Source organism: Callithrix jacchus, chromosome 14, assembly GCF_049354715.1.
Source record: "Callithrix jacchus isolate 240 chromosome 14, calJac240_pri, whole genome shotgun sequence".
Taxonomy (NCBI): Eukaryota; Metazoa; Chordata; class Mammalia; order Primates; family Cebidae; genus Callithrix; species Callithrix jacchus.
Window position 1 is genome coordinate 52,233,338 of NC_133515.1, and position 26,032 is coordinate 52,259,369.

Sequence of the window (26,032 nt, forward strand, 5' to 3'; positions counted from 1 at the left end):
GCCACAGCGCTTCTGCCTGGTTGACAGAGTAAGACCCTGTCTCTAAATAAATAAATAATGGAGTTTTGCTCTTGTTGCCCAAACTAGAGTACAGCACGCAATCTCGGCTCACTGCAACCTCTGCCTTCTGAGTTCAAGTCATTCTCCTGCCTCAGCCTCACAAGTAGCTGGGATTATAGGCACCCACCACCACACCCAGCTAATTTTTGTATTTTAGTAGAGACAGGGTTTCGCCATATTGACCAGGCTGGTCTCAAACTCCTGACCTCAGGTGATCCACATGCCTTGGCCTTGCAAAGTGCTGGGATTACAGGCATGGGCCACTGAGCCTGGTCTGGATAAATTACCATTTGATTGATGAAACTGAGTACCAGAGTATACAAATTAGCAATAGGCAACACAAAATGAGAATTTTCATTAAAATTTTTTGTTTAGGATGGGTGTGGTGGCTCACACTTGTAATCCCAGCACTTTGGGAGGCTGAGGTGGGCGGATCATGAGGTCAGGAGTTCAAGACCAGCCTGTCCAATATGGCAAAACCCGATTTCTACTAAAAAATACAAAAATTGGCCGGGCGCGGTGGCTCACACCTGTAATCCTAGCACTTTGGGAGGCCGAGGTGGGTGGATCACCTGAGGTCAGGAGTTCAAGATCAGCCTGGCCATCATGGTGAAACCCCATCTTATAAAAAATATATAAATAAATACAAAAATTAGCCAGGCGTGATAGTAGTCCCAGCTACTCAGGAGGCTGAGGAAGGAGAATCACTTTAACCCAGGAGGCAGAGGTTGCAGTGAACTGAGATCATGCCACTGCACTCCAGCCTGGGCATCAGAGACTCCATCTCAAAAAAAAAAAAAAAAATTGTAAAGTTCTAATGAAGAAATACAAAATCATCACCAGAGGGCAGTAGTGAATATAGACTAAAGTGTACAAAAGGTGATTGATCTTCATAGTTAGATTATGCTCTTTAATTCTTGTAATCTGGGATTTACTAGAATTTAGCATATACACAAGGTTAACAGCAATACCAATAAAGACCATGCAAACGCATACCTTTAAGAAGTTGAATTATAATGTGAGCAAAAAAAGTAGATTAAAATGGCAGTGCTGGGCCAGGCACAGTGGCTCACACCTATAATCCCAGCACTTTGGGAGGCGAAGTGGGTGGATTGCTTGAGGTCAGGAGTTCAAGACGAGCCTGGCCAACATGTTGTAACTCTGTCTCTACTAAAAATACACAAATTAGCTGGGCATGGTGGCGGGTGTCTGTAATCCCAGCTACTCCTGAGGCTGAGGCAGAACTGCTTAAACCCAGGAGGCAGAGATTGCAGTGAGCTGAGATCGTGCCACTGCACTCCAGCCTGGGCAACAGAGTGAGACTTGATCTCAAAAAAAAAGGTAGTGTTTAGCAAAACAAGTATATTCATATACAGGATTTCATCTCCCTAAATAAACACACCATTCCCAATTTATTGACTTCATTGCTCCTTAGGATCTACCCAAAAATAAAAACTAGAGCAAGTGAATGGCCAGCTTCACATATCTATGAGCAGATGAAAGGTTTGCCATTTTGTGATTAACAGCCAAAGCTAGAGAGGGTCAATGTCCCAGTCAGGTAGGGTAGGAGGGGTCCATTCTAAGCAGAAAACAGGACCAGTACAAATGCCAGGAATCAGTACATAACACATTGGCACACAACATGAAAGTCAGAGGGAAGGGCTATAGCTCAGGGAGCACCTGAACCTGAAACATGGCCTATGAAATATATTGCCAGGCTACTGGCAATGAGGAGGCTGTTAATATGTGTGTCCACTGTATCCCCTGTTGGGAGCTACATGTCCCCTCCTTTTTTCCTTCTACCGTGTTGTCACCTTTCATTTTCACTTCCTTCACAGACCATGATATTATAAAGATAATTTAAAGTATGAACTCTGTTGTCATTTATATGTAAAAATGTACATCCTGCTTATGAGTAGGACTAGCCGAGCATGGTGGCTCACGCCCATAATGCCAGCACTTTGGGAGGCTGAGGGAGGCGGATCACCCGAGGTCAGGAGTTCCAGACCAACATGGAGAAACCCCGTCTCTACTAAAAATACAAAAAACTTAGCTGGGCGTGTTGGTGCATGCCTATAATACCAGCTACTCAGGAGGCTGAGGCAGGAGAATCACTTGAACCTAGGAGGCAGAGGTTGTGGTGAGCCCAAGATCGCACCATTGCACTCCAGCCTGGGCAGCAAGAGCAAAACTCTGTCTCAAAAAAAAAAAAAAAAAAAGAGAGAGCAGGAATAAAAGTTAGCAGGATTGTAGGAATAAAAAGTTGTTTCATTTTTCTCTTGCTTCCTCCACCAATATCCCATATTGGTTACCCCCCTATTATGATCAAACTGGACTATTTTCCTGAGCCTGCTTTTTTCCTGATCCACCATGCTATGTTCTTAACTCAGAATGCTCGTCATGGCTACCCTTCATCTCAGTCTAAAATATGCTACAGCAGCAAAAATGGCATCTCCAAGAAGCCTGCCAGAAAGAACTGACACCTCTTAATATATCTTCAGGTGTTTACTCACAATTCTATTTACAAATACAATCATATCCTTGTATCATGCTTATTTGTGTATGTTCCCTCTTACTGCTGATAGAGATTTTATCAGCAAAGCCTTTCAGTTTAAAAATCATGTCTGTGCTGGGCACAGTGGCTCACACCTATAATCCCAGAACTTTGGGAGGCCGAGGCAGGTGGATCACCTGAGGTCAGGAGTTCCAGACGAGCCCAACCAACATGGAGATACCTCATCTCTACTAAAAATACTAAATTAGCCTGGAGTAGTGGCCCTTGCCTGTAATCCCAGCTACTTGGGAGGCTGAGGCAGGAGAATCGCTTGAACCCGGAGGTGAAGGTTACAGTGAGCCCAAATTGTGCCATTGCACTGCAGCGTGGGCAAGAAGAATGAAACTCCATTTCAAAAATAAATAAATAAATAAAAACAAAAATCATGTTTGTTTTCTATGTTTCCATAAGAATTAGAGACATTTAGCCCTCAGCATTGCCTTTAAGTTAAATAAAGATTGGAACTGGATGTCATCCTGAGCCCATGGTTTCAGCCCTAAGTAAAACAATCAAAGGCATATCCCTTAGTTCCTCAGACTAATCAGCTATGCAGAGATTGTGCTGCCAGGTATCCGCAAATCTTCTGTTGCCTACTCTCAACACCAAGAGAGCCATGCCAGCTCCACAATACAGAACCACTCGGAATACTTCACATATCCTGTATATTATTCAGCAATTTAAAATAAAATAAGGCAGGACGCAGTGGCTCATGCCTGTAATCCCAGCACTTTGGGAGGCCGAGGTGGGCGGATCGCCTGAGGTCAGGAGTTCAAGACCAGCCTGGCCAACATGGTGAAACCCCGTCTCTACTAAAAATACAAAAATTAGCCGGGCATGGTGGCAAACACCTGTAATCCCAGCTACACAGGACGCTGAGGCAGGAGAATCACTTGAACCCATGAGGCGGGGGCTGTAATAAGCCAAGATTACATCATTGCTCTCCAGCCTGGGCAAGAAGAGCAAAACTCCATCTCAAGAAAATGGAAAATAGGAGAAATAGTTCTCAGGTAAATTCTTCTCTGAGTACCCTGCTGTTTCATCTCATAACAAAACCAATCAATCAAAATGTGGTCCACGTAGAGAGAAGCAGCCCCCAGCGTTTGGAGATTCTAATGCATTACCTACACATGTGCTGTTGTCTCTTCTTAGCCTGCAGAAGAAGAGATATAGGCCTCATCCCTATAGAGGACCAAACATCTCAAAAACCCAGATGTCAAATTTTCTAGGAAACTCTCTCAGGCTGCTCAAAAACTGAAATTTAAAAGAAACAGAAAGCATTCACCAGTGGTTTATGATTTATATCAGCTAAAACTACTTAGAATGTAGTAATCTTACACCTGAGATACTCCTTACATTTCCATGAGACAATCTGTTTACCATGTGAAATACTTGTTTTCATTTACTTTTTTTCTGGATTCAAATCCTTTAGGCAAAAATCAGTTTTAAAAATACAGAAGTGCCTTTTTAAAGCATAAACAGCCTTGAAAAAAAATTAGTAAATTCAAAGATAGTGGATTAAATTTCAACATTGACTTTAATCAAAATGTAATTTTAGTCCCTTTAGATTCCCTGAGATTGTTTCTTAAATCTTTACAATGGGTGTCCACTATATAAGGTTTTTTTTCAAGAAACAAATGAAGCAACATGTAACACATCTTAGTACGGGGTTCCTAACACATAGAAGACCTACAAAAGTCAGTAATTTCTTTTTGTAGTCTGTCTCTAGAGTACACTGACACTAGATTCATTCCTATAACTAGTCCTCGGTCTAAATAGAGTTGTCCAATACTATGGTCATTAGCCACATGGGACTACTGAGCACTTGAAATGTGGCTAGTCCGAGATATGTGCTTTAAGTGTAAAATACTGGATTTCAAAGACCTGGTGAAAAAAGTAAGAAAACTTTGTCAAGATTCTATATACTGATTACATGTGAAGTGATAATACTTTGGATATTCTAGGTTAAATAAGATATATTATTAAAATTAATTTCACCTTCTTGGCTCACATATTTCTACCGGATGGTCTAGCCTATACTTTGGCCTCAAGCTGGTAAATATGCTCTCTTAACCGTGCAGTGAACTGCTTGACTAAGGCTAAGCCACCCCCTTATCCGCCGGACACTGGCTCACTTTAACGCTCCCAACTTCCACAACCCGGGAAAGCTGGCGACCTAAAACTCTTAATTTTAAAAATTCAAGAGCCCACAGATCTGCTGAGGAAACTCGACTGTTACCAAGAGACAGAGAATGCGAGATGACTTGAAGGAAAAACCTCCGTGTCAGTCAGTCCGACCCAGGGGCTGGGAACTTCAGCAGAAAAACGACACCCTTAGGAAAGTGAGAAGGGGCGACGGAGCGAGATAATCTGAAGGAGCGCAATGTGGAGCCCAAGGAGTAGAGGTCTGTGAAGGAAAGGCCTTTCAGCTTGAGGACAGGGGAAGGCGAATGGAGCGAGTCTGACGCCGGCGGTAAAGGGTCTGTGCTCCAAGCCGGAGACTACAGGGAAGAGCAGTACCTTAAGAATCCCCCTCATCTTTGCCAGAAAGGGGCGGAACTCCTCGGGTAGCACCTCTGGATACAGCTGACTCCGCAGCAGCTCCTCTGTGATGCCGGGGTGCCCGTGGAAAGTCTCCTGCGCCAGCGCATTCAGCAGCCCGTTCAGGGGCTTGCCGCCCTCAAACTCGCCCGCCGCCATGCTCTGCGAAGGCCCCGCCCCCCACAACAGCTGAGCCTTGCCCCGCCACGGCGGCCGAGATGTGCCTAAATAGCCTGTGCAAAAGCACCACGGGGAACGTGGAGGTAAGGCTTCCTCAGAAGTCAGAGTTGGCAGCTTACAGCTTTGCTCTGCAAAATCCATCCCCTTAGGACTCCTCCACGGAAATATCCGTTTGGTTCCACTAGGATCACTTTGCTTCCTCTGATCCGCTTCATCACTGCAGAGCCTACTGGAAAGAAAGATCTCTCAGTGGAAATTACTGGAGATGGGGTAGCATCCTATAAGGTTGGTAGTTTAACTTTTGGATGGCTGTATCTCATTCCAGGCTTTGCCAACTCATAACTGAATAGGATCGATCACTCAGATTTAATCTCTGCCTAATCCTTACCTATCGTCTTTTGTCCTAGAAAATTTAACTGCCTCCTGATTGCATGTTTTTGTTTGGGTTGTTAATTGCCTTTTTATATACACCTGTCTTGTCCTTCCAGCTAGATCAGTAGCTCTGATCCAATGTTCTTTTATATTACAAATATTTTGTTAACACCTCCTTTACTATCCTGAAATAAAATGCATAGATAAAATAACTTCCCACCCACATAATTTCAAAAAATCAATATATTATTCAACCATAAAAATGGAATAAAGTACTCATACCTGCTACAACATGCATGAGACTTCAAAGCAGGGTAAGTAAAAGAAGCCAGACATAAAGGGCCAAATATTGGACATCTCATTTATAAGAAATGTCCAAGATAGACAAATTGATGGAGACTGAAAGTAATGTAATAGTTGCCAGAATCTCGAGGGGCGAATCAGAAGTGACTGTTCATAGATAGAGAGTTTCTTTGGGGCATGATGAAAACATTCTGGAAGTGGATAGTGGTGATGGTTGCACAACTTTGTGAATATATTAAAACCCACTGAAGTGTACACTTTAAAAGATTAGTTTCACGGTATGTGAATATCTCAATTCAATGACCCAATTGTAATTTAGCATAGAACTAAAAGGAAAATAATTTTATAATATAATATGTGTACACGTATACTAGTTGACTAAAAGGCACATAAAGTAGCTAGATGAATGTATGTTTACATCTTTATGCAGAATCACCTATGACTCCTACAAATGCAAACTGATACAGGTGTGTGGTATTGGTGACTCCAGACGGAGAACAGTTGCTTCTGGTAACATGATGCTCTGAAATGTAACTAACAGTTGGTAAAGTTTACAAGAAAAAACATTCTTCCCTCACTCTACACCATGGCAAAGCTAGAATGTTCTGTATATATTAATGCTAAACTAAAAAGACATTATGTTTATATGTAAAATTGAGTTTGATTTTAGGCTTAGATAATAGCAAACATGTTTTCACCTTTATGAATGTACCCTGCATGGGAAGATGTCTTATATTTCTGACCTCTCTCCCACCTATGCCATTCCTACCCTTCCTTCAAAGTGACAACTGAGGTCAGTCACAGGGCTCACATGTATAATCCCAGCTCTTTGGAAGGCCGAGGAGGGTGGATCACCTGAGGTTGGGAGATCAAGACCAGCCTGGCCAACATGGTGAAACCCCATCTCTACTGAAAATACAAAAATTATTTTTCATGGTATTTCATGGTAGCACATGGCTGTACTTCCAGCTACTCAAGAGGCTGAGGCAGGAGAATCGCTTAAACCCCAGGAAGCAGAGGTTGCAGTGAGCAGAGATCCTGCCACTACACTCCAGCCTGGGGGACAAGAGCAAAACTCTGTCTCAAAGAAACAAAGTGACAACTGAAATAACACTTTCAAGGCAGTGCCACACCGTTGAGAATCTACTCATCTAGACTGCTTTAATTAATATGTTTATCCAGTAAAGATGTTTTGTTTTTTGTTGTTTTGCCTTTTCTTTTTGAGACAAAGTCTCACTCTGTTGCCTGGGCTGAAGTGCAGTGGCATAATCTCAGCTCACTGCAATCTCCACCTCCCAAATTCAAGTGATTCTCCTGCCCCAGCCTCCCAAGTAGCTGGGATTACAGGCATGCACCACCATGCCCAGCTACTTTTTGTATTTTTCGTAGAAATGGGGTTTCACCATGTTGGCCAGGCTAATCTCAAATTCCTGACCTCAGGTGATCTGCCCATCTCGGCCCCACAAAGTACTGGGATTACAGGCATGAGCCACGATGCCTGGCCAGAGGTGTTCTTTATGACAAAAAATATATTTCTTTTCCTAAAATAATTTCCTAAAAGGCAAATTCAGAGTTGCTTCCATGGCTTCAAGTAAACCAAACTTAGAGACAAACTAGATTGTTTTACATGTACCTAAAGAAGTTGCAGAGAATGGTTGGTGAAAAAGCGTAACTGAAAGGGCGGCAAGCAGAAAGAAACAGCACTATTAAACACACTCCACTGCACTCCAGTCTGGGTAAACAGAGTGAGATCCTGGTTTTAAAAAAAAGTCGGGCGCAGTGGCTCACGCCTGTAATCCAGCACTTTGGGAGGCCAAGGCTGGTGGATCACCTGACGTTACGAGTTCGAGACCAGCCTGGCTAACATAGTAAAATCCCGACTCTACTAAAAATACAAAAATCAGCTGGGGGTGGTGGCGTGTGCCTGTAATCCCAGCTACTTGGAAGGCTGAGGCAGGAGAACAGCTTGAACCCAGGAGGCTGAGGTTGCAGTGAGCCGAAATCGAGGAACTGCACTCCAGCCTGGGCGGCAAGAGAGACTGCGTCTGAAAAAAAAAGAGAGAGAAAAATGGAGGGGACCTCACAGCCGTGCAAAGTGCGGTGAGGAAATGCGGGTGTCCTCAGCACTCGCCTTTAAAATCACGCGTCGTCATTGCTGCCTCGCGTAAAGTCGCCCCCAGTGCTCTTCATCCCCAGCGCCCCAGGCGGACAACCTCGCCAGTCTGGAGCTCCTCACCAGCCCGGAGCTCCTCACCAGCCCGGAGCACCCCGCACTCATCCACCTCACCCGGCGCGCAGGAGACAGCCTCCTACGTCACGCCAGCGCCATGACGCAAAGAAGGCCCCTTTCTCCGCCTCCGCTTTTTTCCTGACGCCGGAGCCGCTTTCTGGAAGCTTCGTGAAGGCAGTAGGCGCTTCCCATTACTTTGTGGCCGGTCAGAATCCGGGTCCATCCGTCCTTCCCGAGCCCACGCAGACCCAGCCGAGTTTGCCATGCCTGAGAATGTGGCACCCCGGAGTGGGGCGCCTGCCGGGGCTGCCGGCGGCCGCGGGAAGGGCGCCTATCAGGACCGCGATAAGCCAGCCCAGATCCGCTTCAGCAACATTTCCGCCGCCAAAGGTATCACTCTCATGGCCTGACCCGCGGCGCCGAGGGGTCGTGCTCTGCGCTTTCTTGCGCGGGTTTGGCTCATTTCCCATTCCTTCGGGTGATCCCCTCTTGTCCTCCCAGTAGAAGCAGCCCAGTGGAGGGATTCTTATTTCTGATTTTCTGCCGATGATTGCCGACCTGGAGTATGGAGGTCTTTGGACTCGACTCATTTTGCATCTTAATCTCCTATAGTGTGTCATTCTGCCTTGTGCGTCTTTCATATTGGAGCCAAAAGCAGTTGAAAATGCCGAGAATTGCATGCAGCCTTCCCTAGGGTTCCGACGCTTATCTGCCTATGGGAGCTGGTAGAATGCACAGTATCTTTTAGCTTTCTTATTCTTATTTAAAGAGCTATCAAATAAATTTCTATTGGCACCACTGGTGAATTGGGTAAACTCTCCGCGTCTAAATTGGGGCGTGGCTCATTGTACTGGGATGGAGGAACGGACGTAAGTATCTTTGGACATAGTTGCGGAAAGTTATGTGCTTATTTGTCGTCTCTGCATGTGCAGTCAGATATAGGCAAATTAAGCAACAATTGTTTTTTCGTAGAAGCGTGTGGCACACTTTGGAAATCAGGAAGAGCAGCGTTTCATTCTCTTTCCATTACTTCATGTCTTAAGTGACGTGTAATCTCTGTGCCAAAGATTTCTTACCTATAAAATTGAGGAGGAAAATGTTTGCTTTTTAGAGTTAAGATTAAAATAAATCGAGTTGATTGAAAAATCTGGAAGGAAAAATCAGGACAGAGGCTTAGAGATCTTGCCAGAATGTATATTGAGTATGGTATTTCTTTTGGGTTGGAGAATACTGTTTACAGAAGAGGCGAGATTAGAAAGGTAGGTTGGGGTCAGATCTTAAAGGCCTGGTGTCCTGGAAAATATTTGGTTTAATCTCCCTCAGATCATTTCTTTGTCGTCAACGTGTAGTGTTGCTGTGAGGATTCAGGAAGTATATAAAGACCCATGTATATAAAGTACACCTTACAAGTATTTGCAGTCATCAGCCCAAGTAACTGGGAATATGATGATGCTAAGATAGGTAGGCTGGATGGAAGAAAAGGTAACTTGAGCCTAATGAATTGGAAAGTTCAGAATGGCCAGATTTAGGAGTCATTTGGAAGTTCGGGAGATAATACACCTGGAAACGAAGGTGTAGGATTAATTGTCTAGGGTCCATAGTTGAAGCTTAAATTTATTAGATTAGGAACAGAATATTGAAAGATAAATTTTGGGGCCAAGAGAGTTTATAATATGGCTGATATTCAACAAACAAGAAGTGGGAAATTTAGTAACCTTTGAAACAAAAGTGGACTGAGAAATGAAACAACAGAGAAGGGTGTGCGTGTGCATGTGGGAAGGAAAGGCCACCTATATTCGTGAAGATGACCCCCTTGTATCTTGAACTCCTAGCCTCAAGTAATCGCCCACTTCGGCCTCCCAAAGTGCTGCGATTACAGGCTTCAGCCACCGTCCTCGGCCAGATGTTTTATAACATACTGATGATGACCAAAAGCTTTGATGTGAGAGTTTTGCATTTTGTTGGTTTGTTGAGATGGAGTCTCACTCTGTCTCACAGGCTGGAGTGCAGTGGCTTGATCTCTGCTCACTGAAACATCCACCTCCTGGGTTCAAGCAATTCTTCTGCCTCAGCCTCCTGTGTATCTGGGACTACAGATGCCCGCCGCCATGCCTGGCTGATTTTTGTATCTTCGTTAGAGAGGGAGTTTCGCCATGTTGTCCAGGCTGGTCTCGAACTTCTGGCCTCAGGTGGTCTGCCGGCCTCAGCCTCCCAAAGTGGTGGGATTACAGGCATGAGCCACCTCTTCCAACCTTGTTGGTGTTTTAAAGAGTATCTTGCTCTATAGCATTTCCATTGTGGTTTGTCCTTTTGGCGGTGTTGTTAATTTTTGTTGTGTAGGCCACCTATATACTATGTTCACATTAGTGAACAAAACAAAAGTCTTTACTCTCAAAGATTACACACTAGACAGAGTAAACAAGTGAATTACATGTAAATTGAGCATTCCTAATTTGAAATAATCCAACATTTAAAACGCTCCGATCCTAATCATTTTGGAAAAAGGATACTCATCCATCAATATCTTAGATCTAGATAGTCCTGTTGCTGCTTATCCTGTTCTGAGGAATCTAGGAAATAGCAATTCTCAGAGCTCCTAACTAGACTGTACTATTTTGACATCTAAGGGAAGATGAGATTAATCCTCACAATGTATTCTGGCATAATCTGATTACAAATATTAATACTGTGTACATTCACTAACAATAAAGTGACACGTAATTTAAAAGACACAAAAAATTACCCTGTAGATTATTTGTAGACAATGAATTTTCTTCTGTGGACATCACAATTTGTTATGCACCATATCCTAATAAGAACACAGTGATCATTTGAGAGAAATTTTACTCTGTTCTTTAAGGAGACTTGACTTCCCATACTCCCGGCTATTCCGGGAAGCTGAGGCTCCGTCCTGGGAGGGTTGTTTGAGCCCAGGAGTTTGAGGCCATTGGGCAGCATAGTAAGACCCTGTCTCTTAAAAAAAAAGTCCTAATTTCTTTTTTTTCCCCCCCATCTGCAGCGGTTGCTGATGCTATTAGAACAAGCCTTGGACCAAAAGGAATGGATAAAATGGTAAAGAATTGTGTTATTGAATGCTAATTGAGCACTGATGTTCACACTACAAAATTATGATGGAGAGTTAGATGTGCTGTTTAAAAAGTAAAAAGCGTTGAGTACCTGAAGTTGAGCGGAAGGAGAGATTGCTTCGGAGTCAGCAGGACTAAACTAAAATTCATATTTTGTTTAATTCTTTTTAAACAATGAGAGTGCATACCCAAATATAGTTATCTATTACGTAGTTAAGTGAAGAGTATAAATTCAGGTGTTAGGGCTTCAGTTTAGTGTCCCTTATGGATGTAACTTTGTATGCTAATGTGGGTCTCTGGGAGATACAACAATATGGGGGATCATCTGGATGATAAACAGATTATTCTCCTCTCTGGATATTCGAAAATCATTCTTTCCTCAGAATGCCATTGTCCTTTTTCTAGGACAAAAAAAGGAAAAAAGTGTCTGTGTTGTCTATAAGAAATGTGTTATTGGCTGGGCGCGGTGGCTCACGCCTGTAATCCCAGCACTTTGGGAGGCCGAGGTGGGTGGATCACGAGGTCGAGAGATCAAGACCATCCTGGTCAACATGGTGAAACCCGGTCTCTACTAAAAATACAAAAAATTAGCTGGGCATGGTGGCGCGTGCCTGTAATCCCTGCTACTCCGGAGGCTGAGGCAGGAAAATTGCCTGAACCCAGGAGGCGAAGGTTGCGGTGAGCCGAGATCGCACCATTGCACTCCAGCCTGGGTAACAAGAGCAAAACGCCATCTCAAAAAAAAAAGAAATGTGTTCATTGCATTGCATGGTGCTCCTTTAGGGCATCTGTGGTAGAAATCGTGTTTCTGATTGATGAGAAATTATTAAAGGTAGCAGGTGCTTCTTTGTAATGTCCTTTCTCTTTTTTTTTCTTTTGTGTATGTCTACATTTCTTCACTTTTAGATTACTCTGCAACAAAGCCAGTTTTTTCTTTTGTAAAGTTGGACTGTTACTACATATTCTTAAATTATCATGCTAATGTAAGGGAAGATAATTCAAAATTAAGTGTCATGCAAATAGAAATTAACTTTTCTATTTTGAAATATAAAAGTTTAGTAAAACTGTTAATGTGTCACATTGAAATATAACTTAAAATATTTTCTAGATTCAAGATGGAAAAGGTGATGTAACCATTACAAATGATGGTGCTACCATTCTGAAACAAATGCAAGTATTACATCCAGCAGCAAGAATGGTAAGTATAATTTTAGATGAGGCTTTTTTTTAAGTGTATTTGATATTTGGTAAGCAGTTAAATTTATTTATTTGATCACATTATATTTAAGCATGATGAACGCTTTTTATGCTAAGCAGTCATATTTTTAGGATACATTGTGTGCTTAACATTGTGCTTTTTGGTGTGGTATGATAATAAAACAAGTCAAACCAGGCGTGGTGGTACATGTCTTTAGTCCCAGCTACTCCAGAGGCTGACATGGGAGGATTGCTTGAGCCCAAGAGTTTGTGGCTACAGTGAGCAGTGATCACACCACTACACTCCATCCTGGGTGACAGTAAAACCCCAGAACAGCTGGGCACAGTGGCTCACACCTTTAATCCCAGAACTTTGAGAGGCCAAGGTGGTAGGATTGCTTGAGCTCAGGAATTTGAGACCAGCTTGGCCAACATGGCAAGACCTTGTCCCTAATGCAAAAAAATAATAGCTGGGTGTGGCGGTGTGCACCTGTGGTCTCAGCTACTCAGGAGACTGAGGTGGGAGAATCGCTTAAGCCCAGGGTCAGAGTGCCACTGCACTCCAGCCTGGGTGACAGAGCAAGATCTTGTCTTAAAAAAAAAAAAAAAGGAAAAAAACACAAGTCACCTTATACTTGTCCATGGAAATGAATATTTTTTCTCTCAAATGATTGCTGTATTATTAGGATACGGTACATAACAATTCACCATGTCCACAGAAGAAAATTCATTGTCTAAAAATAATCTACTGGAAACAGTAGTTATTTTACTTTTTTTACCTTATACTTGTCTATGGAAATGTGGCATACACTTGAGGAATGAGGAGATTGGAAACATAAATCCTACTGTTTTTCTTTTTTTTTAACAGTCTTGCTCTTTCACCAGGCTCCAGGCTTGAGTGCAGTGGTGCCATCTTGGCTTACTGCAACTTACACCTCCCGGCTTCAAGCAATTCTCCTGCCTCAACCTCGCAAATAGCTGGAACTATAGGCGTGCACCATCATGCCCAGCTAAGTTTTGTATTTTAATAGAGACGGGGTTTCACTGTATTGGCCAGATTTTGATCTCTTGACCTCATGATCCACCCATGTTGGGCTCCCAAAGTGCTGGGATTACAGGCGTGAGCCACTACGCCCAGTCTATGCTTCTCGTTTAGTACAAATTATTCAGTGGGTAGTGGAAGAGAACAAAATAATCGTATGTAAAATAAATCATGTCTAAATTTGCAGACATTTATTAAAAATAATGGTTCAACTAAATATCAAAATAATTCTAGTGTCCAGTCATATAAGCAAAAACTAATTCATTAGAAATAAATTTCTATCAGCTGGGAGTAGTGGCTCATGCCTGTAATTTCAGCACTTTGGGAGGCCGAGGTGGGTGGATCACGAGGTCAGAAGTTTGAGACCAGCCTGACCAACATGGCGAAACCACATCTCTACTAAAAAATATATACAAAAATTAGCCAGGTGTGGTGGTGCATGCCTGTAATCCCAGCTACTTGGGAGACTGAGGCAGGAGAATTGCTTGAACCTGGGAGGTAGAGATTGCAGTGAGCTGAGATCACACCATTGCACTCCACCCTGGTCAACAAGAGCGAAACTCTGTCTCAAAACAAACAGAAAAAAATTAATTTCTATCAAAAAAATCCCTTAAGTTATGTAAAGATGGCTTTCTAAATGAATCAGATTATGATTACAAGGGGTCTATTCAAATAAACCTGGCAAAAGACTTAAATTGATACTCTGAGTTTGGATATGATCATTCATGCCTGTAATCTCAACACTTTGGGAGGCTGAAAGCAGGAGAATTGCTTGAGCCCAGGAGTTTGAGACCCATTCTAGGCAACATAATGGGACCCCATCTCTATAAAACAAAAATTGTATTTTAAAATAGTGAGATGTGTTAGCACATACATATAGCCTTAAGTACTCGGGAGACCGAGATAGGAGGATCGCTTGAGCCCAGGAGGTGAAGGCTGCCGTGAGCCCTGATTACACTGCTGTACTTCAGCTTGGGTGACAGTGAGACACTGTCTCAAAAAAAAAAAGTTTGATGCTCTAGGCTCATCTGGAATGCCCCGTTATCTTAGCTTCCAAGTCTATAGAGTATTCCTGATACAGCATTTTTGCTTTCTGATTCGAACTTCTAAGTACCAGGGCAGTGGGAGATTACAACCCACAATCCAAACTGAAGATCATATATTAGTCTTTAATTTTTTTTTTTTTTTTGAGATGGAGTTTCACTCTTCTTACCCAGGCTGGAGTGCAATGGCGCGATCTTGGCTCACCACAACCTCTGCCTCCTGGGTTCAGGCAATTCTACCTCAGCCTCCTGAGTAGCTGGGATTACAGACACGTGCCACCATGCCCAGCTAATTCTTTGTATTTTTAGTAGAGACGGGGTTTCACCATGTTGACCAGGATGGTCTCAATCTCTTGACCTTGTGATCCACCCGCCTCGGCCTCCCAAAGTGCCACCGTGCCCGGCCCTAGTCTTTAATTTTAAATGAAACCCAAGGTCGACAACAAATCAGAAAACAAGAATTATGCTGAATCCTCAGATTCTGTTTGTGATAGTGGTATGATCATTTGCATTAGGTGTTACTGGATTCTCTCATTTCTCATTGCGCAACTTGGCATGTTCTGTTCACTTAGCTGGTGGAGCTGTCTAAGGCTCAAGATATAGAAGCAGGAGATGGTACCACATCAGTAGTCATCATTGCTGGCTCTCTCTTAGATTCTTGTACCAAGCTTCTTCAGAAAGGTGGGTAGAATGTGCTTTATTACTGAATAAAGAAAAGTTTAAAAGAACAAACTTTAGGAAAAGCCAGGTTATAAGTAAGTAATATGGGATTTAAGATTTGATTTAGAATAGCTAATCTTTTTACCAAGAATTTTTAAAGTTTTAGATTTTGCTATATTTGTGATAGTAATTAGAAGAAAATTTCCTTTGGCTTCTGATATTTGCTGGGCTCCTTTTTGAATGGAAATCAATTTTGCCATTCAAAAATGACTGGTATTAATATTACCAATCTTAGACTCTTAGGAAAGATGATTTGGGAGAGAAAGTCAGGATTGTCCTTGCTTTAGTAGATAGTGTTTAATCATAGTAGTGACTTTCCAGTCACTTACTCTACGTATTATGTAGACTTGTGATATTTTGAAAAGTATCAGCTAGGTGTGATGACTCATACTTGTAGTCCCAGCACTTCGGGAGGCTGAGGCTGGCAGATAAGTTTAGCCCAAGGAGTTTGAGAGCAAACTAGGCAACATGGCAAAACCCTGTCTCTACTAAAAAGAAAAAAATTGCCAGGTGTGATGGTATGTAACTGTAGTCCCAGCTACTCAGTAGGAGGATTGCTTGAGCCTGGGAGGTGGACGCTGTAGTGAGCAGAGATCAGGCCACTGCACTCCAGCCTGGGTGACAGAGTGAGACCCCATCTTAGAAAGAAAGAAAGGTATAAAATTTGGATTTTTAAGTATGTGATTGATCTATTTTAAATTACATGGAAATAAATTATTAGCCATAGTTAGCAGGTAATTCAAACCACTATTTTTACAACTGAAGCATACTTTTGTATATAATAGCATACCTTTGTATAATATAGATTTTGTATTTGTGCTTGCTTTGACATTAGTAAAAGAAAAATTTTAAGTTTTGTCAAATCTGTAGTTTACCTGTTATAATTAGATAACTAGGCTTTCACAAATAACAGGGATTCATCCAACCATCATTTCCGAGTCATTCCAGAAGGCCCTGGAAAAGGGAATTGAAATCTTGACTGACATGTCTCGACCTGTGGAACTGAGTGACAGAGAAACTTTGTTAAATAGTGCAACCACTTCATTGAACTCAAAGGTAAGACAAGCACTAATGGATAGTTGTCAAATTAAAGTGTGTTTTCTGTGATCCTTGATGCTATACAATACATAAAAACAGTCTCAAGAAGCAGTAACGGATAGTGGTTAAATTAAAGCATGTTATTCTATGCTCCTTGATGCTATATAATACGTAAAAACTAAGTCTCAAGATTGACTGGATAACTTAAAATCTGTATAACTGAATTGGTTTAAGTAAGATTATGAGAAGAAATGAGCCATGAGGCTAACAAAGGAGCTAGAATATTTAATGTATACTGTATCCATATCCAATCATTGTAACAGTGTTTTCATAAAGCTGGATATTTTAATTTGCCTGTTAGAAACCTTTTCATCTACCAAATCAGAAAGTCTGCCGTAGGATCACTAGTAGTATAGCTAATTTTTTTTTTTCTCAAAATCCTTTTTTTTTTGGAGACGGAGTTTGGCTCTTGTCACCCAGGCTGGAGTGCAATGGCGCGATCTCGGCTCACTGCAACCTCCACCTACTGGGTTCAGGCAATTCTCCTGCCTCAGCCTCCCGAGTAGCTGGGATTACAGGCACACACCACCATGTCCAGCTAAAAATTTTTATTGAATACTTAATATGGTGGGCATTGTGATAAGTTTTTTTTTTTGAGATGGAGTTTCGCTCTTGTTAACCAGGCTGGAGTGCAATGGCGCGATCTCGGCTCACCGCAACCTCTGCCTCCTGGGTTCAGGCAGTTCTGCCTCAGCCTCCTGAGTAGCTGGGATTACAGGCACGCATTACCGTGCCCAGCTAATTTTTTGTAATTTTAGTAGAGACCGGGTTTCACCATGTTGACCAGGATGGTCTCCATCTCTTGACCTCGTGATCCACCCGCCTCGGCCTCCCAAAGTGCTGGGATTACAGGCGTGAGCCACCGCGCCCTGCCCGAGTTTTTTACGTTTATTTATCCTCTTCAAGGCCTTCAGGTAGTCACATCCCCATTTTATAGAATAAAAGAGTAGATCTAGAGAAGTAAGTTATCTGAGGACCAGTAACAGAAAGAGCTGAGATTTGAACCCAGGACAGGCTGCCCATCGTGGTCCGTCCCTTAACTAATACATATGCTGCTTTTCTTAGTTATCAAACTTAAAGCGGTGTTGTACTTTTAAATTTCTTTGGAATTCATGTCACCTGTTTTCTGTAATGTTCTGTGTTTATCCCTCCCTCCCCCTAATCATTTTTCCTTTAAAAAAAAAAAAAAAAAAAGGGAGTATTGGGCCGGGTGCAGTGGCTCACGCCTGTAATCCCAACACTTTAGGAGGCCAAGGAGGGCAGATCATGAGGTCAAGAGATCAAGACCATCCTGGCCAACATGGTGAAACCCCATTTCTACTAAAAATATAAAAATAAACCGGGCGTGGTGGCGGACACCCGTAGTCCCAGCTACTCAGGAGGCTGAGGCAGGAGAATTGCTTGAACCCAGGAGGCAGAGGTTGCAGTGAGCCCAGGTCACGCCACTGCACTCCAGCCTGTCAGCAGAGCGAGACTCCGTCTCAAAAAGAAAGCAGTATTAAGTCCATAGATTCATTTTGTTTGAATGTTAGATAGTGTTAGGGACGCTAAGTGATACTGTTGGATGTTCCCATAACTAATACAGTTAGTATACCATAATGATTACAAACACTAGTCATTGAGTCTCTAGACTGCTTGTGTTTTTTCAGTGCTGACTTCACCACTTAACAAAGCTGTTAGTTTGGGCAAATGACTTAACCTCTTGGTTTCAGTTTTTCAGAGAAGATTGAGTTAATATGTAAAGTTCGAAGGCCACTGCCTGGCATATATTAAATGATTGATAAATGTTAGCAATTTTTATGAGCCCCTCATCAGGAATGTACATATCTAACATTAATGTCTCATCACACATTAATTTTAGATAGGAAATATTCACATTATGCTTTTTGAATTTCCAATAAGACTTTGATATTCTACAGTCTGAGCTACTATATTAATGAAAGAAAAAAGCAAACATACATGTTTTTATTTTGTACCCCTGGTGACAACATAAATGGAAAAGACAGTTTATGGGCTGTCTTCTCATGTGTGTTTACCTCTTCCCAACCAAACCCCATTGTAGAAATTATTAGAGCACTTCTTAAGTATCTTTGTCATAGAAAAATTAAGACTTATTTCTACTGTGAAGGTAACCTTTTTTTTTTTAAATAATTCTAGGTTGTTTCTCAGTATTCAAGTCTGCTTTCTCCAATGAGTGTAAATGCAGTGATGAAAGTGATTGACCCAGGAACAGCCACCAGTGTAGATCTTAGAGATATTAAAATAGTTAAGAAGCTTGGGTAAGCATATCTAATTATAACTTGAATAAAAGGTTGAAAATGAGCATAAATAAGGTAAAAACACCTAGATGAGTCACAAAGCTCTCTTTTCTCTGGTTTTGTTTTCATGAGAACTTGTATTAGTATGGAAATCTCAAGGTTTTGTTTATATTATGATAGTAAGTAGTGGATCAAAGAGATCCAGGAATGGGGCAATAACAGATTTTGTTAGCACATTTTATTGAACTGATGACTTTTAATCTGTTAACAAAATGTACAGATGTCCACTCCCTCTTAACTACTACCCCTCCTTGTTTTCTCTTTTTCTCAGTGGGACAATTGATGACTGTGAGTTGGTGGAAGGGCTGGTTCTCACCCAAAAAGTGTCAAATTCCGGCATAACCAGAGTTGAAAAGGCCAAGATTGGACTTATTCAGTTTTGCTTATCTGCTCCCAAAACAGATGTAAGTAGAAATGAAATTGATTCCCTTTGTGTTTAACCTTTTAATAATTCAGGCATTTGTTTTTTAAAAACAGAGAATACTGCTAGTGATTTAAAGCATAGATCTCAAAAGAATTATTAGAATTGAGACAAAAACAGAAGTTGTTGGTGCTACAAGTGACAAGTCTATATCCTCAGTTTGGATATTGAAATTGAAAGCTAGCCGATTGTAGTCCTAGCTGCTTGGGAGGTTCAAGCAGAAAAATTGCTTGAACCTAGGAGTTTGAGACTGCAGTGTGCTCTTCCATCACTTGTGAATAGCCCCTGCACTCTAGCCTGGGCAACATAGTGGGACCCCATCTTTTCATTGTCATCATTGTTGATCTACAAATTCACACAGATTAAAAAGGGACCCCATCTTTTAAAAACAATGAAAATAGGATAATCATTTTACATTTTTTGGTTATAAAAAAGTACTTGCAAAAAAGTAAGATAGCAATGTATTTAGTTGAAAGTAAAAGACTCAAGTTTGGGGCATATATCTTTCCAGACTCTTCTATGCATGTCTGTATAATTTATTGCTTGGTATAATTTTGGTTGAATTTCTACAGTACATAGTATTTTCACTTAAAAGTCATCTATGTTTGAACTTAAAATATCTTACAATGCAAATTATAATGTTCTTTTTCTGAACAGATGGATAATCAAATAGTGGTTTCTGACTATGCCCAGATGGACCGAGTGCTTCGAGAAGAGAGAGCCTATATTTTAAATTTAGTGAAGCAAATTAAAAAAACAGGATGTAATGTCCTTCTTATACAGAAGTCTATTCTAAGGTATGGGGCTATTTATTTTATTCATCTCTTAATGATAAATGATTTTGGATCTCCACTAGCAGGATTTTTTCTAATAAAATATTTGATTTAGTCTAAATTTTTATTTCTTAAGGGACAACTCTTAGGTGAAACGAAATGGGAGAATTTTTATTTTAAAAGCACAGAGATAAAGTGTTAGGCTTAAATATTGTACCATCATTTGCTTAGACCAAGGGAAAAAATGGTATAAGTAAAAGTTCAGAGGCATGTGGGAAAAGCATTTTCCTTTTTTTTTTTAAAGACAGAATTTTGCTCTTGTTACCCAGGCTGGAGTGCAATGGCGCAACCTCGGCTCACCACAACCTCCGCCTACTGGGTTCAGGCAATTCTCCTGCCCCAGCCTCCTGAGTAGATGGGATTACAGGCACGTGCCACTATGCCCAGCTAATTTTTTGTACTTTTAGTAGAGACAGGGTTTCACCATGTTGACCAGGATGGTCTCAATCTCTTGACCTCGTGATCCACCCGCCTCGGCCTCCCAAAGTGCTAGGATTACAGGCGTGAGCCATCGTGCCCAGTGGAAAAGCACTTTCAACAATTATATGACTTGTAAATGTGAAACAATATAGATGTAATTTTCTTAGCTAAGTAAATGCCGGAAAGTTGTGTTTTGGTTTTTTTAAAAACTTGTTTCTTAATTAGATTATTGGCTTCAGGTTGGAGCCCTTAAGGAACAGGGCCAAGAAAGCCTACTGTTTTTGTTTTTTGTTTATTTGTTTGCTTGCTTGTTTTGAGACAGAGTCTCACTCTGTGCCAAGCTGGAGTGCAGTGGTGTGATTTTGGCTCACTGCAACCTCCGTCTTCTGGGTTAAAGCGATCCTCCTGTAGCTGGGACTGCAGGTGCGCGCCACTACACCCAGATAATTTTTGTATTTTTAGTAGGGATGGGGTTTCACCATGTTGGCCAGGCTGGTCTCAATCTCTTGACTTCATGATCTGCCCACCTCAGCCTCCCAAAGTACTGTGATTGTAGGCGTGAGCCACTGCACCCAGCCTAAATTACATTTTTAATAGCAGTTTTTAAAGAAACATTTGAGTTGGGTAAACCACCAGAAATCTGCCTCTTTTTTTTTTTTTTTTTTTGGCAGCATTATCGTCTTTCCTTGTAGTTATAAGCTAGAAAAGCATTACTACGTTTTGATAAAAAAGTGGGTTATCTTCCCTTTCAAATGTGAGATATATAATCTTTCCTAGACCAAGGTGTCCTAAACATCAAGACTTGTTTTTTTAAAAACCATGTTTGTTGCAGAATTAATTAGCTAAAAGTGGAATTTATTTAAAGGTCTGTGCAATTGGCTTGCCTTGTCATTTAGAGGTTCTTTTCCAGGGACTGCTCTGTGCATAGTCCATAGATGAAAAGAATTTTCTAAAGTTTGAGCAAATCACTTTTTTTTCTCTTTTTTTTGAGAGAGTGTCTTGCTCTGTCTCCCAGGCTGGAGTGCAGTGGTTCTATCTCTGCTCACTGCAACCTCTGTCTTCTGGGTTCAAACAATTCTTCTGCCTTAGCCTCTGGAGTAGCTGGGATTACACGTGTGCCACCATGCCCATCTAATTTTTATATTTTTAGTAGAGATGGGGGTTCACCATTTTGGTTAGTCTGGTCTTGAACTCCTGACCTTGGGTGTTCCACCTGCCTCAGCCTCCCAAAGTGCTGGGATTAACAGGTGTGAGTCATCAAGCCCTGCCAATATTTTTTTCTAATAGACACATTCCCATTTACTCCATTAATATGCCAGAATATACTGTGGGTGTTCATTTTATATGATCTTTGATTGAAGAGTCAGAAGACTTGGTTCTAATCCCAGTGATATAATAGCTACTGACCTTAAGTAAATTGCCCCCCAAATTCAATTTGCTTATCTTTGTAGCAGGGATACTAGTAATACTTCCCTTTCTAGTATCACAGAGTTGTTAAAATTATTCCCAGTAGTTCATGGGGAAGTGTAAATTTGTGGAGTCTGAATCAATACTTCTAAATTCATAAAGTATTGATAAGCTTTTAGTTACCAAGATGTGCTCATTTATTATGAAAAATAAGGCCAGGTACAGTGGCTCACGCTTGTAAACCCAGCACTTTGTGGGGCTGAAGTGGCAGGATCACTTGAGCCCTGAGTTTGAGACCAGCCTGGGCAACATAGGGAGACCCTATCTCTATTAAAAATAAATACATGTGCTGGGTATGGTTGCTCATGCCTGTAATCCCAGCAGTTCAGGAGGCCAAGGCGGGTGGATCACCTGTGGTTGGGAGTTCAAGACCAGCCTGGCCAACATGGTGAAACCCCATCTCTACTAAAAATACAAAAATTAGCTGGGCATCGTGGCACGCACTTGTAATCCCAGCTACTTGGAAGGCTAAGGCAGGAGAATCGCTTTAACCCAGGAGGCAGAGTTTGTTTGCTATGAGCATTTTTCTTCACAAATAATAGGATGAGCCATTTAAAAAACAGTAATTAAATCCTTAAAGGATTTGAAGAGCAAAAGTTTTCTTTTAACCTAGCATTGATATAATGACTGATTTTGTATTTTAGAGACGCTCTTAGTGATCTTGCATTACACTTTCTGAACAAAATGAAGATAATGGTGATTAAGGATATTGAAAGAGAAGACATTGAATTTATTTGTAAGGTAAAACATTAACATCTGTATTTGTGGAAAATGTCTAATAGTCAGATAAATGTTGCCTTAATTTGTGGATTTGACTATTTTTTCCAGACAATTGGAACCAAACCAGTTGCTCATATTGACCAATTTACTGCTGACATGCTGGGTTCTGCCGAGTTAGCTGAGGAGGTCAATTTAAATGGTTCTGGCAAACTGCTCAAGGTAACAGTATTATTCTTAAATTTTTATTTGCTTAGATTTTGGATTTCAGGTTTTTTTAATCCTTCAGATACTTAATTTGGAATTTATTTAATGAAGATTACAGGCTGTGCCAGCCCTGGAAAAACAGTTACAATTGTTGTTCGTGGTTCTAACAAACTGGTGATTGAGGAAGCTGAGCGCTCCATTCATGATGCCCTTTGTGTTATTCGCTGTTTAGTGAAGAAGAGGTAATGTCATTGTTACATTATTTAACGTTTTGAATATTAAAACTCCTATATTCTATTTTTTTAAGATGTAAACATTAAATTATTAAAAATAACTTTCTGTTGGATAAAATAAGCTAAAATATATTTGTGAATTTCAGGGCTCTTATTGCAGGAGGTGGCGCTCCAGAAATAGAGTTGGCCCTACGATTAACTGAATATTCGCGAACACTGAGTGGTATGGAATCCTACTGTGTTCGTGCTTTTGCAGATGCTATGGAGGTCATTCCATCTACACTAGCTGAAAATGCCGGCCTGAATCCCATTTCTACAGTTACAGAACTAAGAAACCGGCATGCCCAGGGAGAAAAAACTGCAGGCATTAATGTCAGAAAGGTAATCATTTAATCTCTAATATAGAAAATATTGATTAATATAAAATATTACAAGCTTTATAGTCATCTGTTAAATGGAAAGCTTTGTAATGAAAGCATTATCTTAGATTTAAATATGAGGCCTGCTGCAGGGTAATTAATCAGTGCCATTGAGTGGGAAGGAAGATGATGACACCTTAGGCGGGGGGATTATTTGTTCATTAAATCTGCCACTTACTGACTAGATTTTAGCCAGTTACTTAATCTGTCCTCAGTTTCCTCGGTTGTAAAAACAGGGATGATTAATAGTTCCCTCATAGGCCTGTTGTAAGAATTAAATGTATTTCTAGTTAACAAGCTCTTAGATAAATACTTGGCATATAGTAAAGACTGTATTAAAAAATCATTGCCCTAGTTAGCATGAGCTAGTGTAATTGTGTAAATTTATCACATGGTAATAATTCCAGTTTATATTAAAGAGACAAATATTACATGACGGGAAAGAACTGACAATCCAACACGATACTTTCTGTATGGTACAGAATTCCAAAGGATGGAACTGTTTGTTTAGGGAAGGCTTTATGAAGATGTACTTTTGGTTTGTAGGGGATGAGGAAATTCCAGATGGGTAAGCAGTAGTTTTTCAGGTGAGAAGGACCAAGCAGTTCTTTACCTGGGTACAGCTAGGGCTATATATTAGTGGTATGGTGGGCTTTAGGTTGGAATGATCAGATAAAAGCAATTAATAGACCAAGCACGGTGGCTCATGCCTGTAATCCCAGCACTTTGGGAGGCCAAGGCGGGTAGATCACCTGAGGTCAGGAGTTTGAGACCAGTCTGGCCAAGATGGCAAAACCCATCTCTACTAAAAATACAAAAAAGCCAGGCTCAGTGGCAGGTGCCTATAATCTCAGCTACTTGGGATGCTGAGGCAAGAGAATGGCTTGAACCTGGTAGGGGGAGATTTCAGTGAGCCGAGACTATGCCATTGCACTTCAGCCTGGGCAACAGAGCGCCAGACTCCCAAAAAAAAAAAAAAAAAAACTATCACTAGAATAAAGAGGCCCTTAATTATTGAGCCAGGCATTTTTTTTTTCTTCCCCTAGTTGGAATCCACTAAAAATTTCTTTTAGCAAAGGGCTAAGGATATGAAAATATTTTAAGAAGGGAAGACTGGAGGCAGGGATGCCTATTACAGGCCATCAGGAGCAAACCCAGGATAAAGGGAAGTAGGATGGTGCAATGAAGAATTTAAGGTGGGAGATAGACTAGAGTAGACTAGGGTTGGCCTAATTCAGAATTAAAATTCAGAGATGATTTAAGCATTAAAGATACAATTTTTAACGACTGATCATTTGGCTGATTTTGCTGATATTTTTAAAAAGCAATACTTAGAAGTTATTTTTGAGTTAGGATTGGGTGACTCCAGCATTAATTCAGTTTTTCCAAATTTTAGTTGAAATACAACCCACAGTGTAGAGAAGAGCTTAGTAGAGTATCATGTTCTAACATGCCTTGACAAAGGGAAAACTAGATTTGATAAGGTCTTGAGGATCACTGGTAACCATACAGCTGCTGGTGTATATTATTACAAACACTAAAAGCAGCTTGTGCTGATTTGATTTGCAGGGTGGTATTTCCAACATTTTGGAGGAACTGGTTGTCCAGCCTCTGTTGGTGTCAGTCAGTGCTCTGACCCTTGCAACTGAAACTGTTCGGAGCATTCTGAAAATTGATGATGTGGTAAGTATTCCCTGGTTGCAGATTTTTAAGGAGGTCAAAAAGGCATATATCTTTAAAAGTTTTTATGGTTGTTTTTGTTTGTATTTGAGACAGAGTTTCTCGCTTCGTCGCCCAGGCTGGAATGCAGTAGCGATCTTGGCTCACTGCAGCCTCCACCTCCTGGGTTCAAGCGATTCTCCTGTCTCAGCCTCCTGAGTAGCTGGGATTACAGGTGCCTGCCACCACACGCAGCTAATTTTTGTATTTTTAGTAGAGATGGTGTTTCACCATGTTGGCAAGGCTGGTCTCAAACTACTGACCTCAGGTGATCACCCGCCTCGACCTCCCAAAGTGTTGGGATTACAGGCATAAACCACCACACCTGGCCATTATTTTTTTAAAGTTTTTACTTTTGATAAATACTTGCTAGTCATTAAGATGACAGCAGTTCATACTTAATACAGTTTTTACTCACCTGTAAAAATGGGGAGAATTTTATTAATTTTATTGCCTTAAACATTTTCCAGCCTTAAAATTTTGTCATTACAAGTTTTGAAACCTAAGTTTTTCTCTTATCAGGTAAACACTCGATAATCTGGATAACTGACCAGCACCATTATGGTCACCAGTATTGCAGCTGGAGTGGAAGCAGATCGCCTTGGTGTTCCTTGTTTGGAAGATTATTTCCTCTGAATTTCTGGGCTTGGTCTTCCAGTTGGCACTTGCTTGAAATTGTATTGAAACAATTTAATGAAAATATTAAATATTTGGTTTCAAAAGGCAGATTGATTTATCTTCTCACAATACTGTTATTTCTGATGCTTTTCAAAAACCTACAAAAGAAGCATAAAAAGTGAGTTTACATGTTGAATAAAAAGATGGCCCAATGTGCTAATCACTGATAGGCATTAA

At 41.1% G+C, this 26,032-nt stretch overlaps 2 protein-coding genes across 14 annotated transcripts in view; one reads left to right on the forward strand and one right to left on the reverse strand.

Moving 5' to 3' along the window:
• Positions 1-5,316, reverse strand: part of COMMD1 (copper metabolism domain containing 1) — a 300,356-nt gene extending 295,040 nt beyond the window's left edge. For all 11 annotated transcript variants that reach the window (XR_013526586.1, XR_008476372.2, XR_008476373.2 and 8 more), the window contains exon 1: positions 5,132-5,316. Coding sequence is in view for 7 of the 11 variants with exons in the window: in XM_035272476.3 (XP_035128367.2) it covers positions 5,132-5,311 (180 nt within the window). In the remaining 4 variants the exon portion in view is untranslated. The remainder of the gene's footprint in view (positions 1-5,131) is intronic.
• Positions 5,317-5,369: 53 nt separating this feature from the next.
• Positions 5,370-25,903, forward strand: CCT4 (chaperonin containing TCP1 subunit 4). Of its 3 annotated transcripts, none has more exons than XM_078349240.1 (14): positions 5,370-5,617; positions 11,257-11,309; positions 12,432-12,521; positions 15,178-15,286; positions 16,239-16,381; positions 18,581-18,702; positions 19,013-19,145; positions 19,820-19,959; positions 22,527-22,623; positions 22,711-22,821; positions 22,918-23,048; positions 23,186-23,420; positions 25,028-25,141; positions 25,700-25,903. In XM_078349240.1, the coding sequence occupies exons 2-14, from the start codon at positions 11,298-11,300 to the stop codon at positions 25,712-25,714; spliced, it is 1,452 nt and encodes a 483-aa protein (XP_078205366.1). In that variant the 5' UTR covers positions 5,370-5,617; positions 11,257-11,297; the 3' UTR covers positions 25,715-25,903. The 3 variants fall into 3 exon arrangements, with proteins under 3 accessions (XP_078205366.1, XP_002757762.3, XP_078205367.1); XM_002757716.8 differs by lacking the exon at positions 5,370-5,617 and adding an exon at positions 8,390-8,627; XM_078349241.1 differs by lacking the exon at positions 5,370-5,617 and adding an exon at positions 8,805-9,106.
• The last annotated feature ends 129 nt before the right edge of the window (positions 25,904-26,032 follow it).

What these genes read in the sequence shown, in the direction of transcription:
- CCT4 (XM_002757716.8), top strand. Translation starts at nt 8,501, where the DNA reads ATGCCTGAGAATGTGGCACCCCGGAGTGGGGCGCCTGCCGGGGCTGCC. An exon ending in ATACAGAAGTCTATTCTAAG is followed by an intron (nt 19,960 to 22,526) that starts GTATGGGGCTAT and finishes TTTGTATTTTAG; the next exon opens with AGACGCTCTTAGTGATCTTG. An exon ending in ACATTGAATTTATTTGTAAG is followed by an intron (nt 22,624 to 22,710) that starts GTAAAACATTAA and finishes TATTTTTTCCAG; the next exon opens with ACAATTGGAACCAAACCAGT.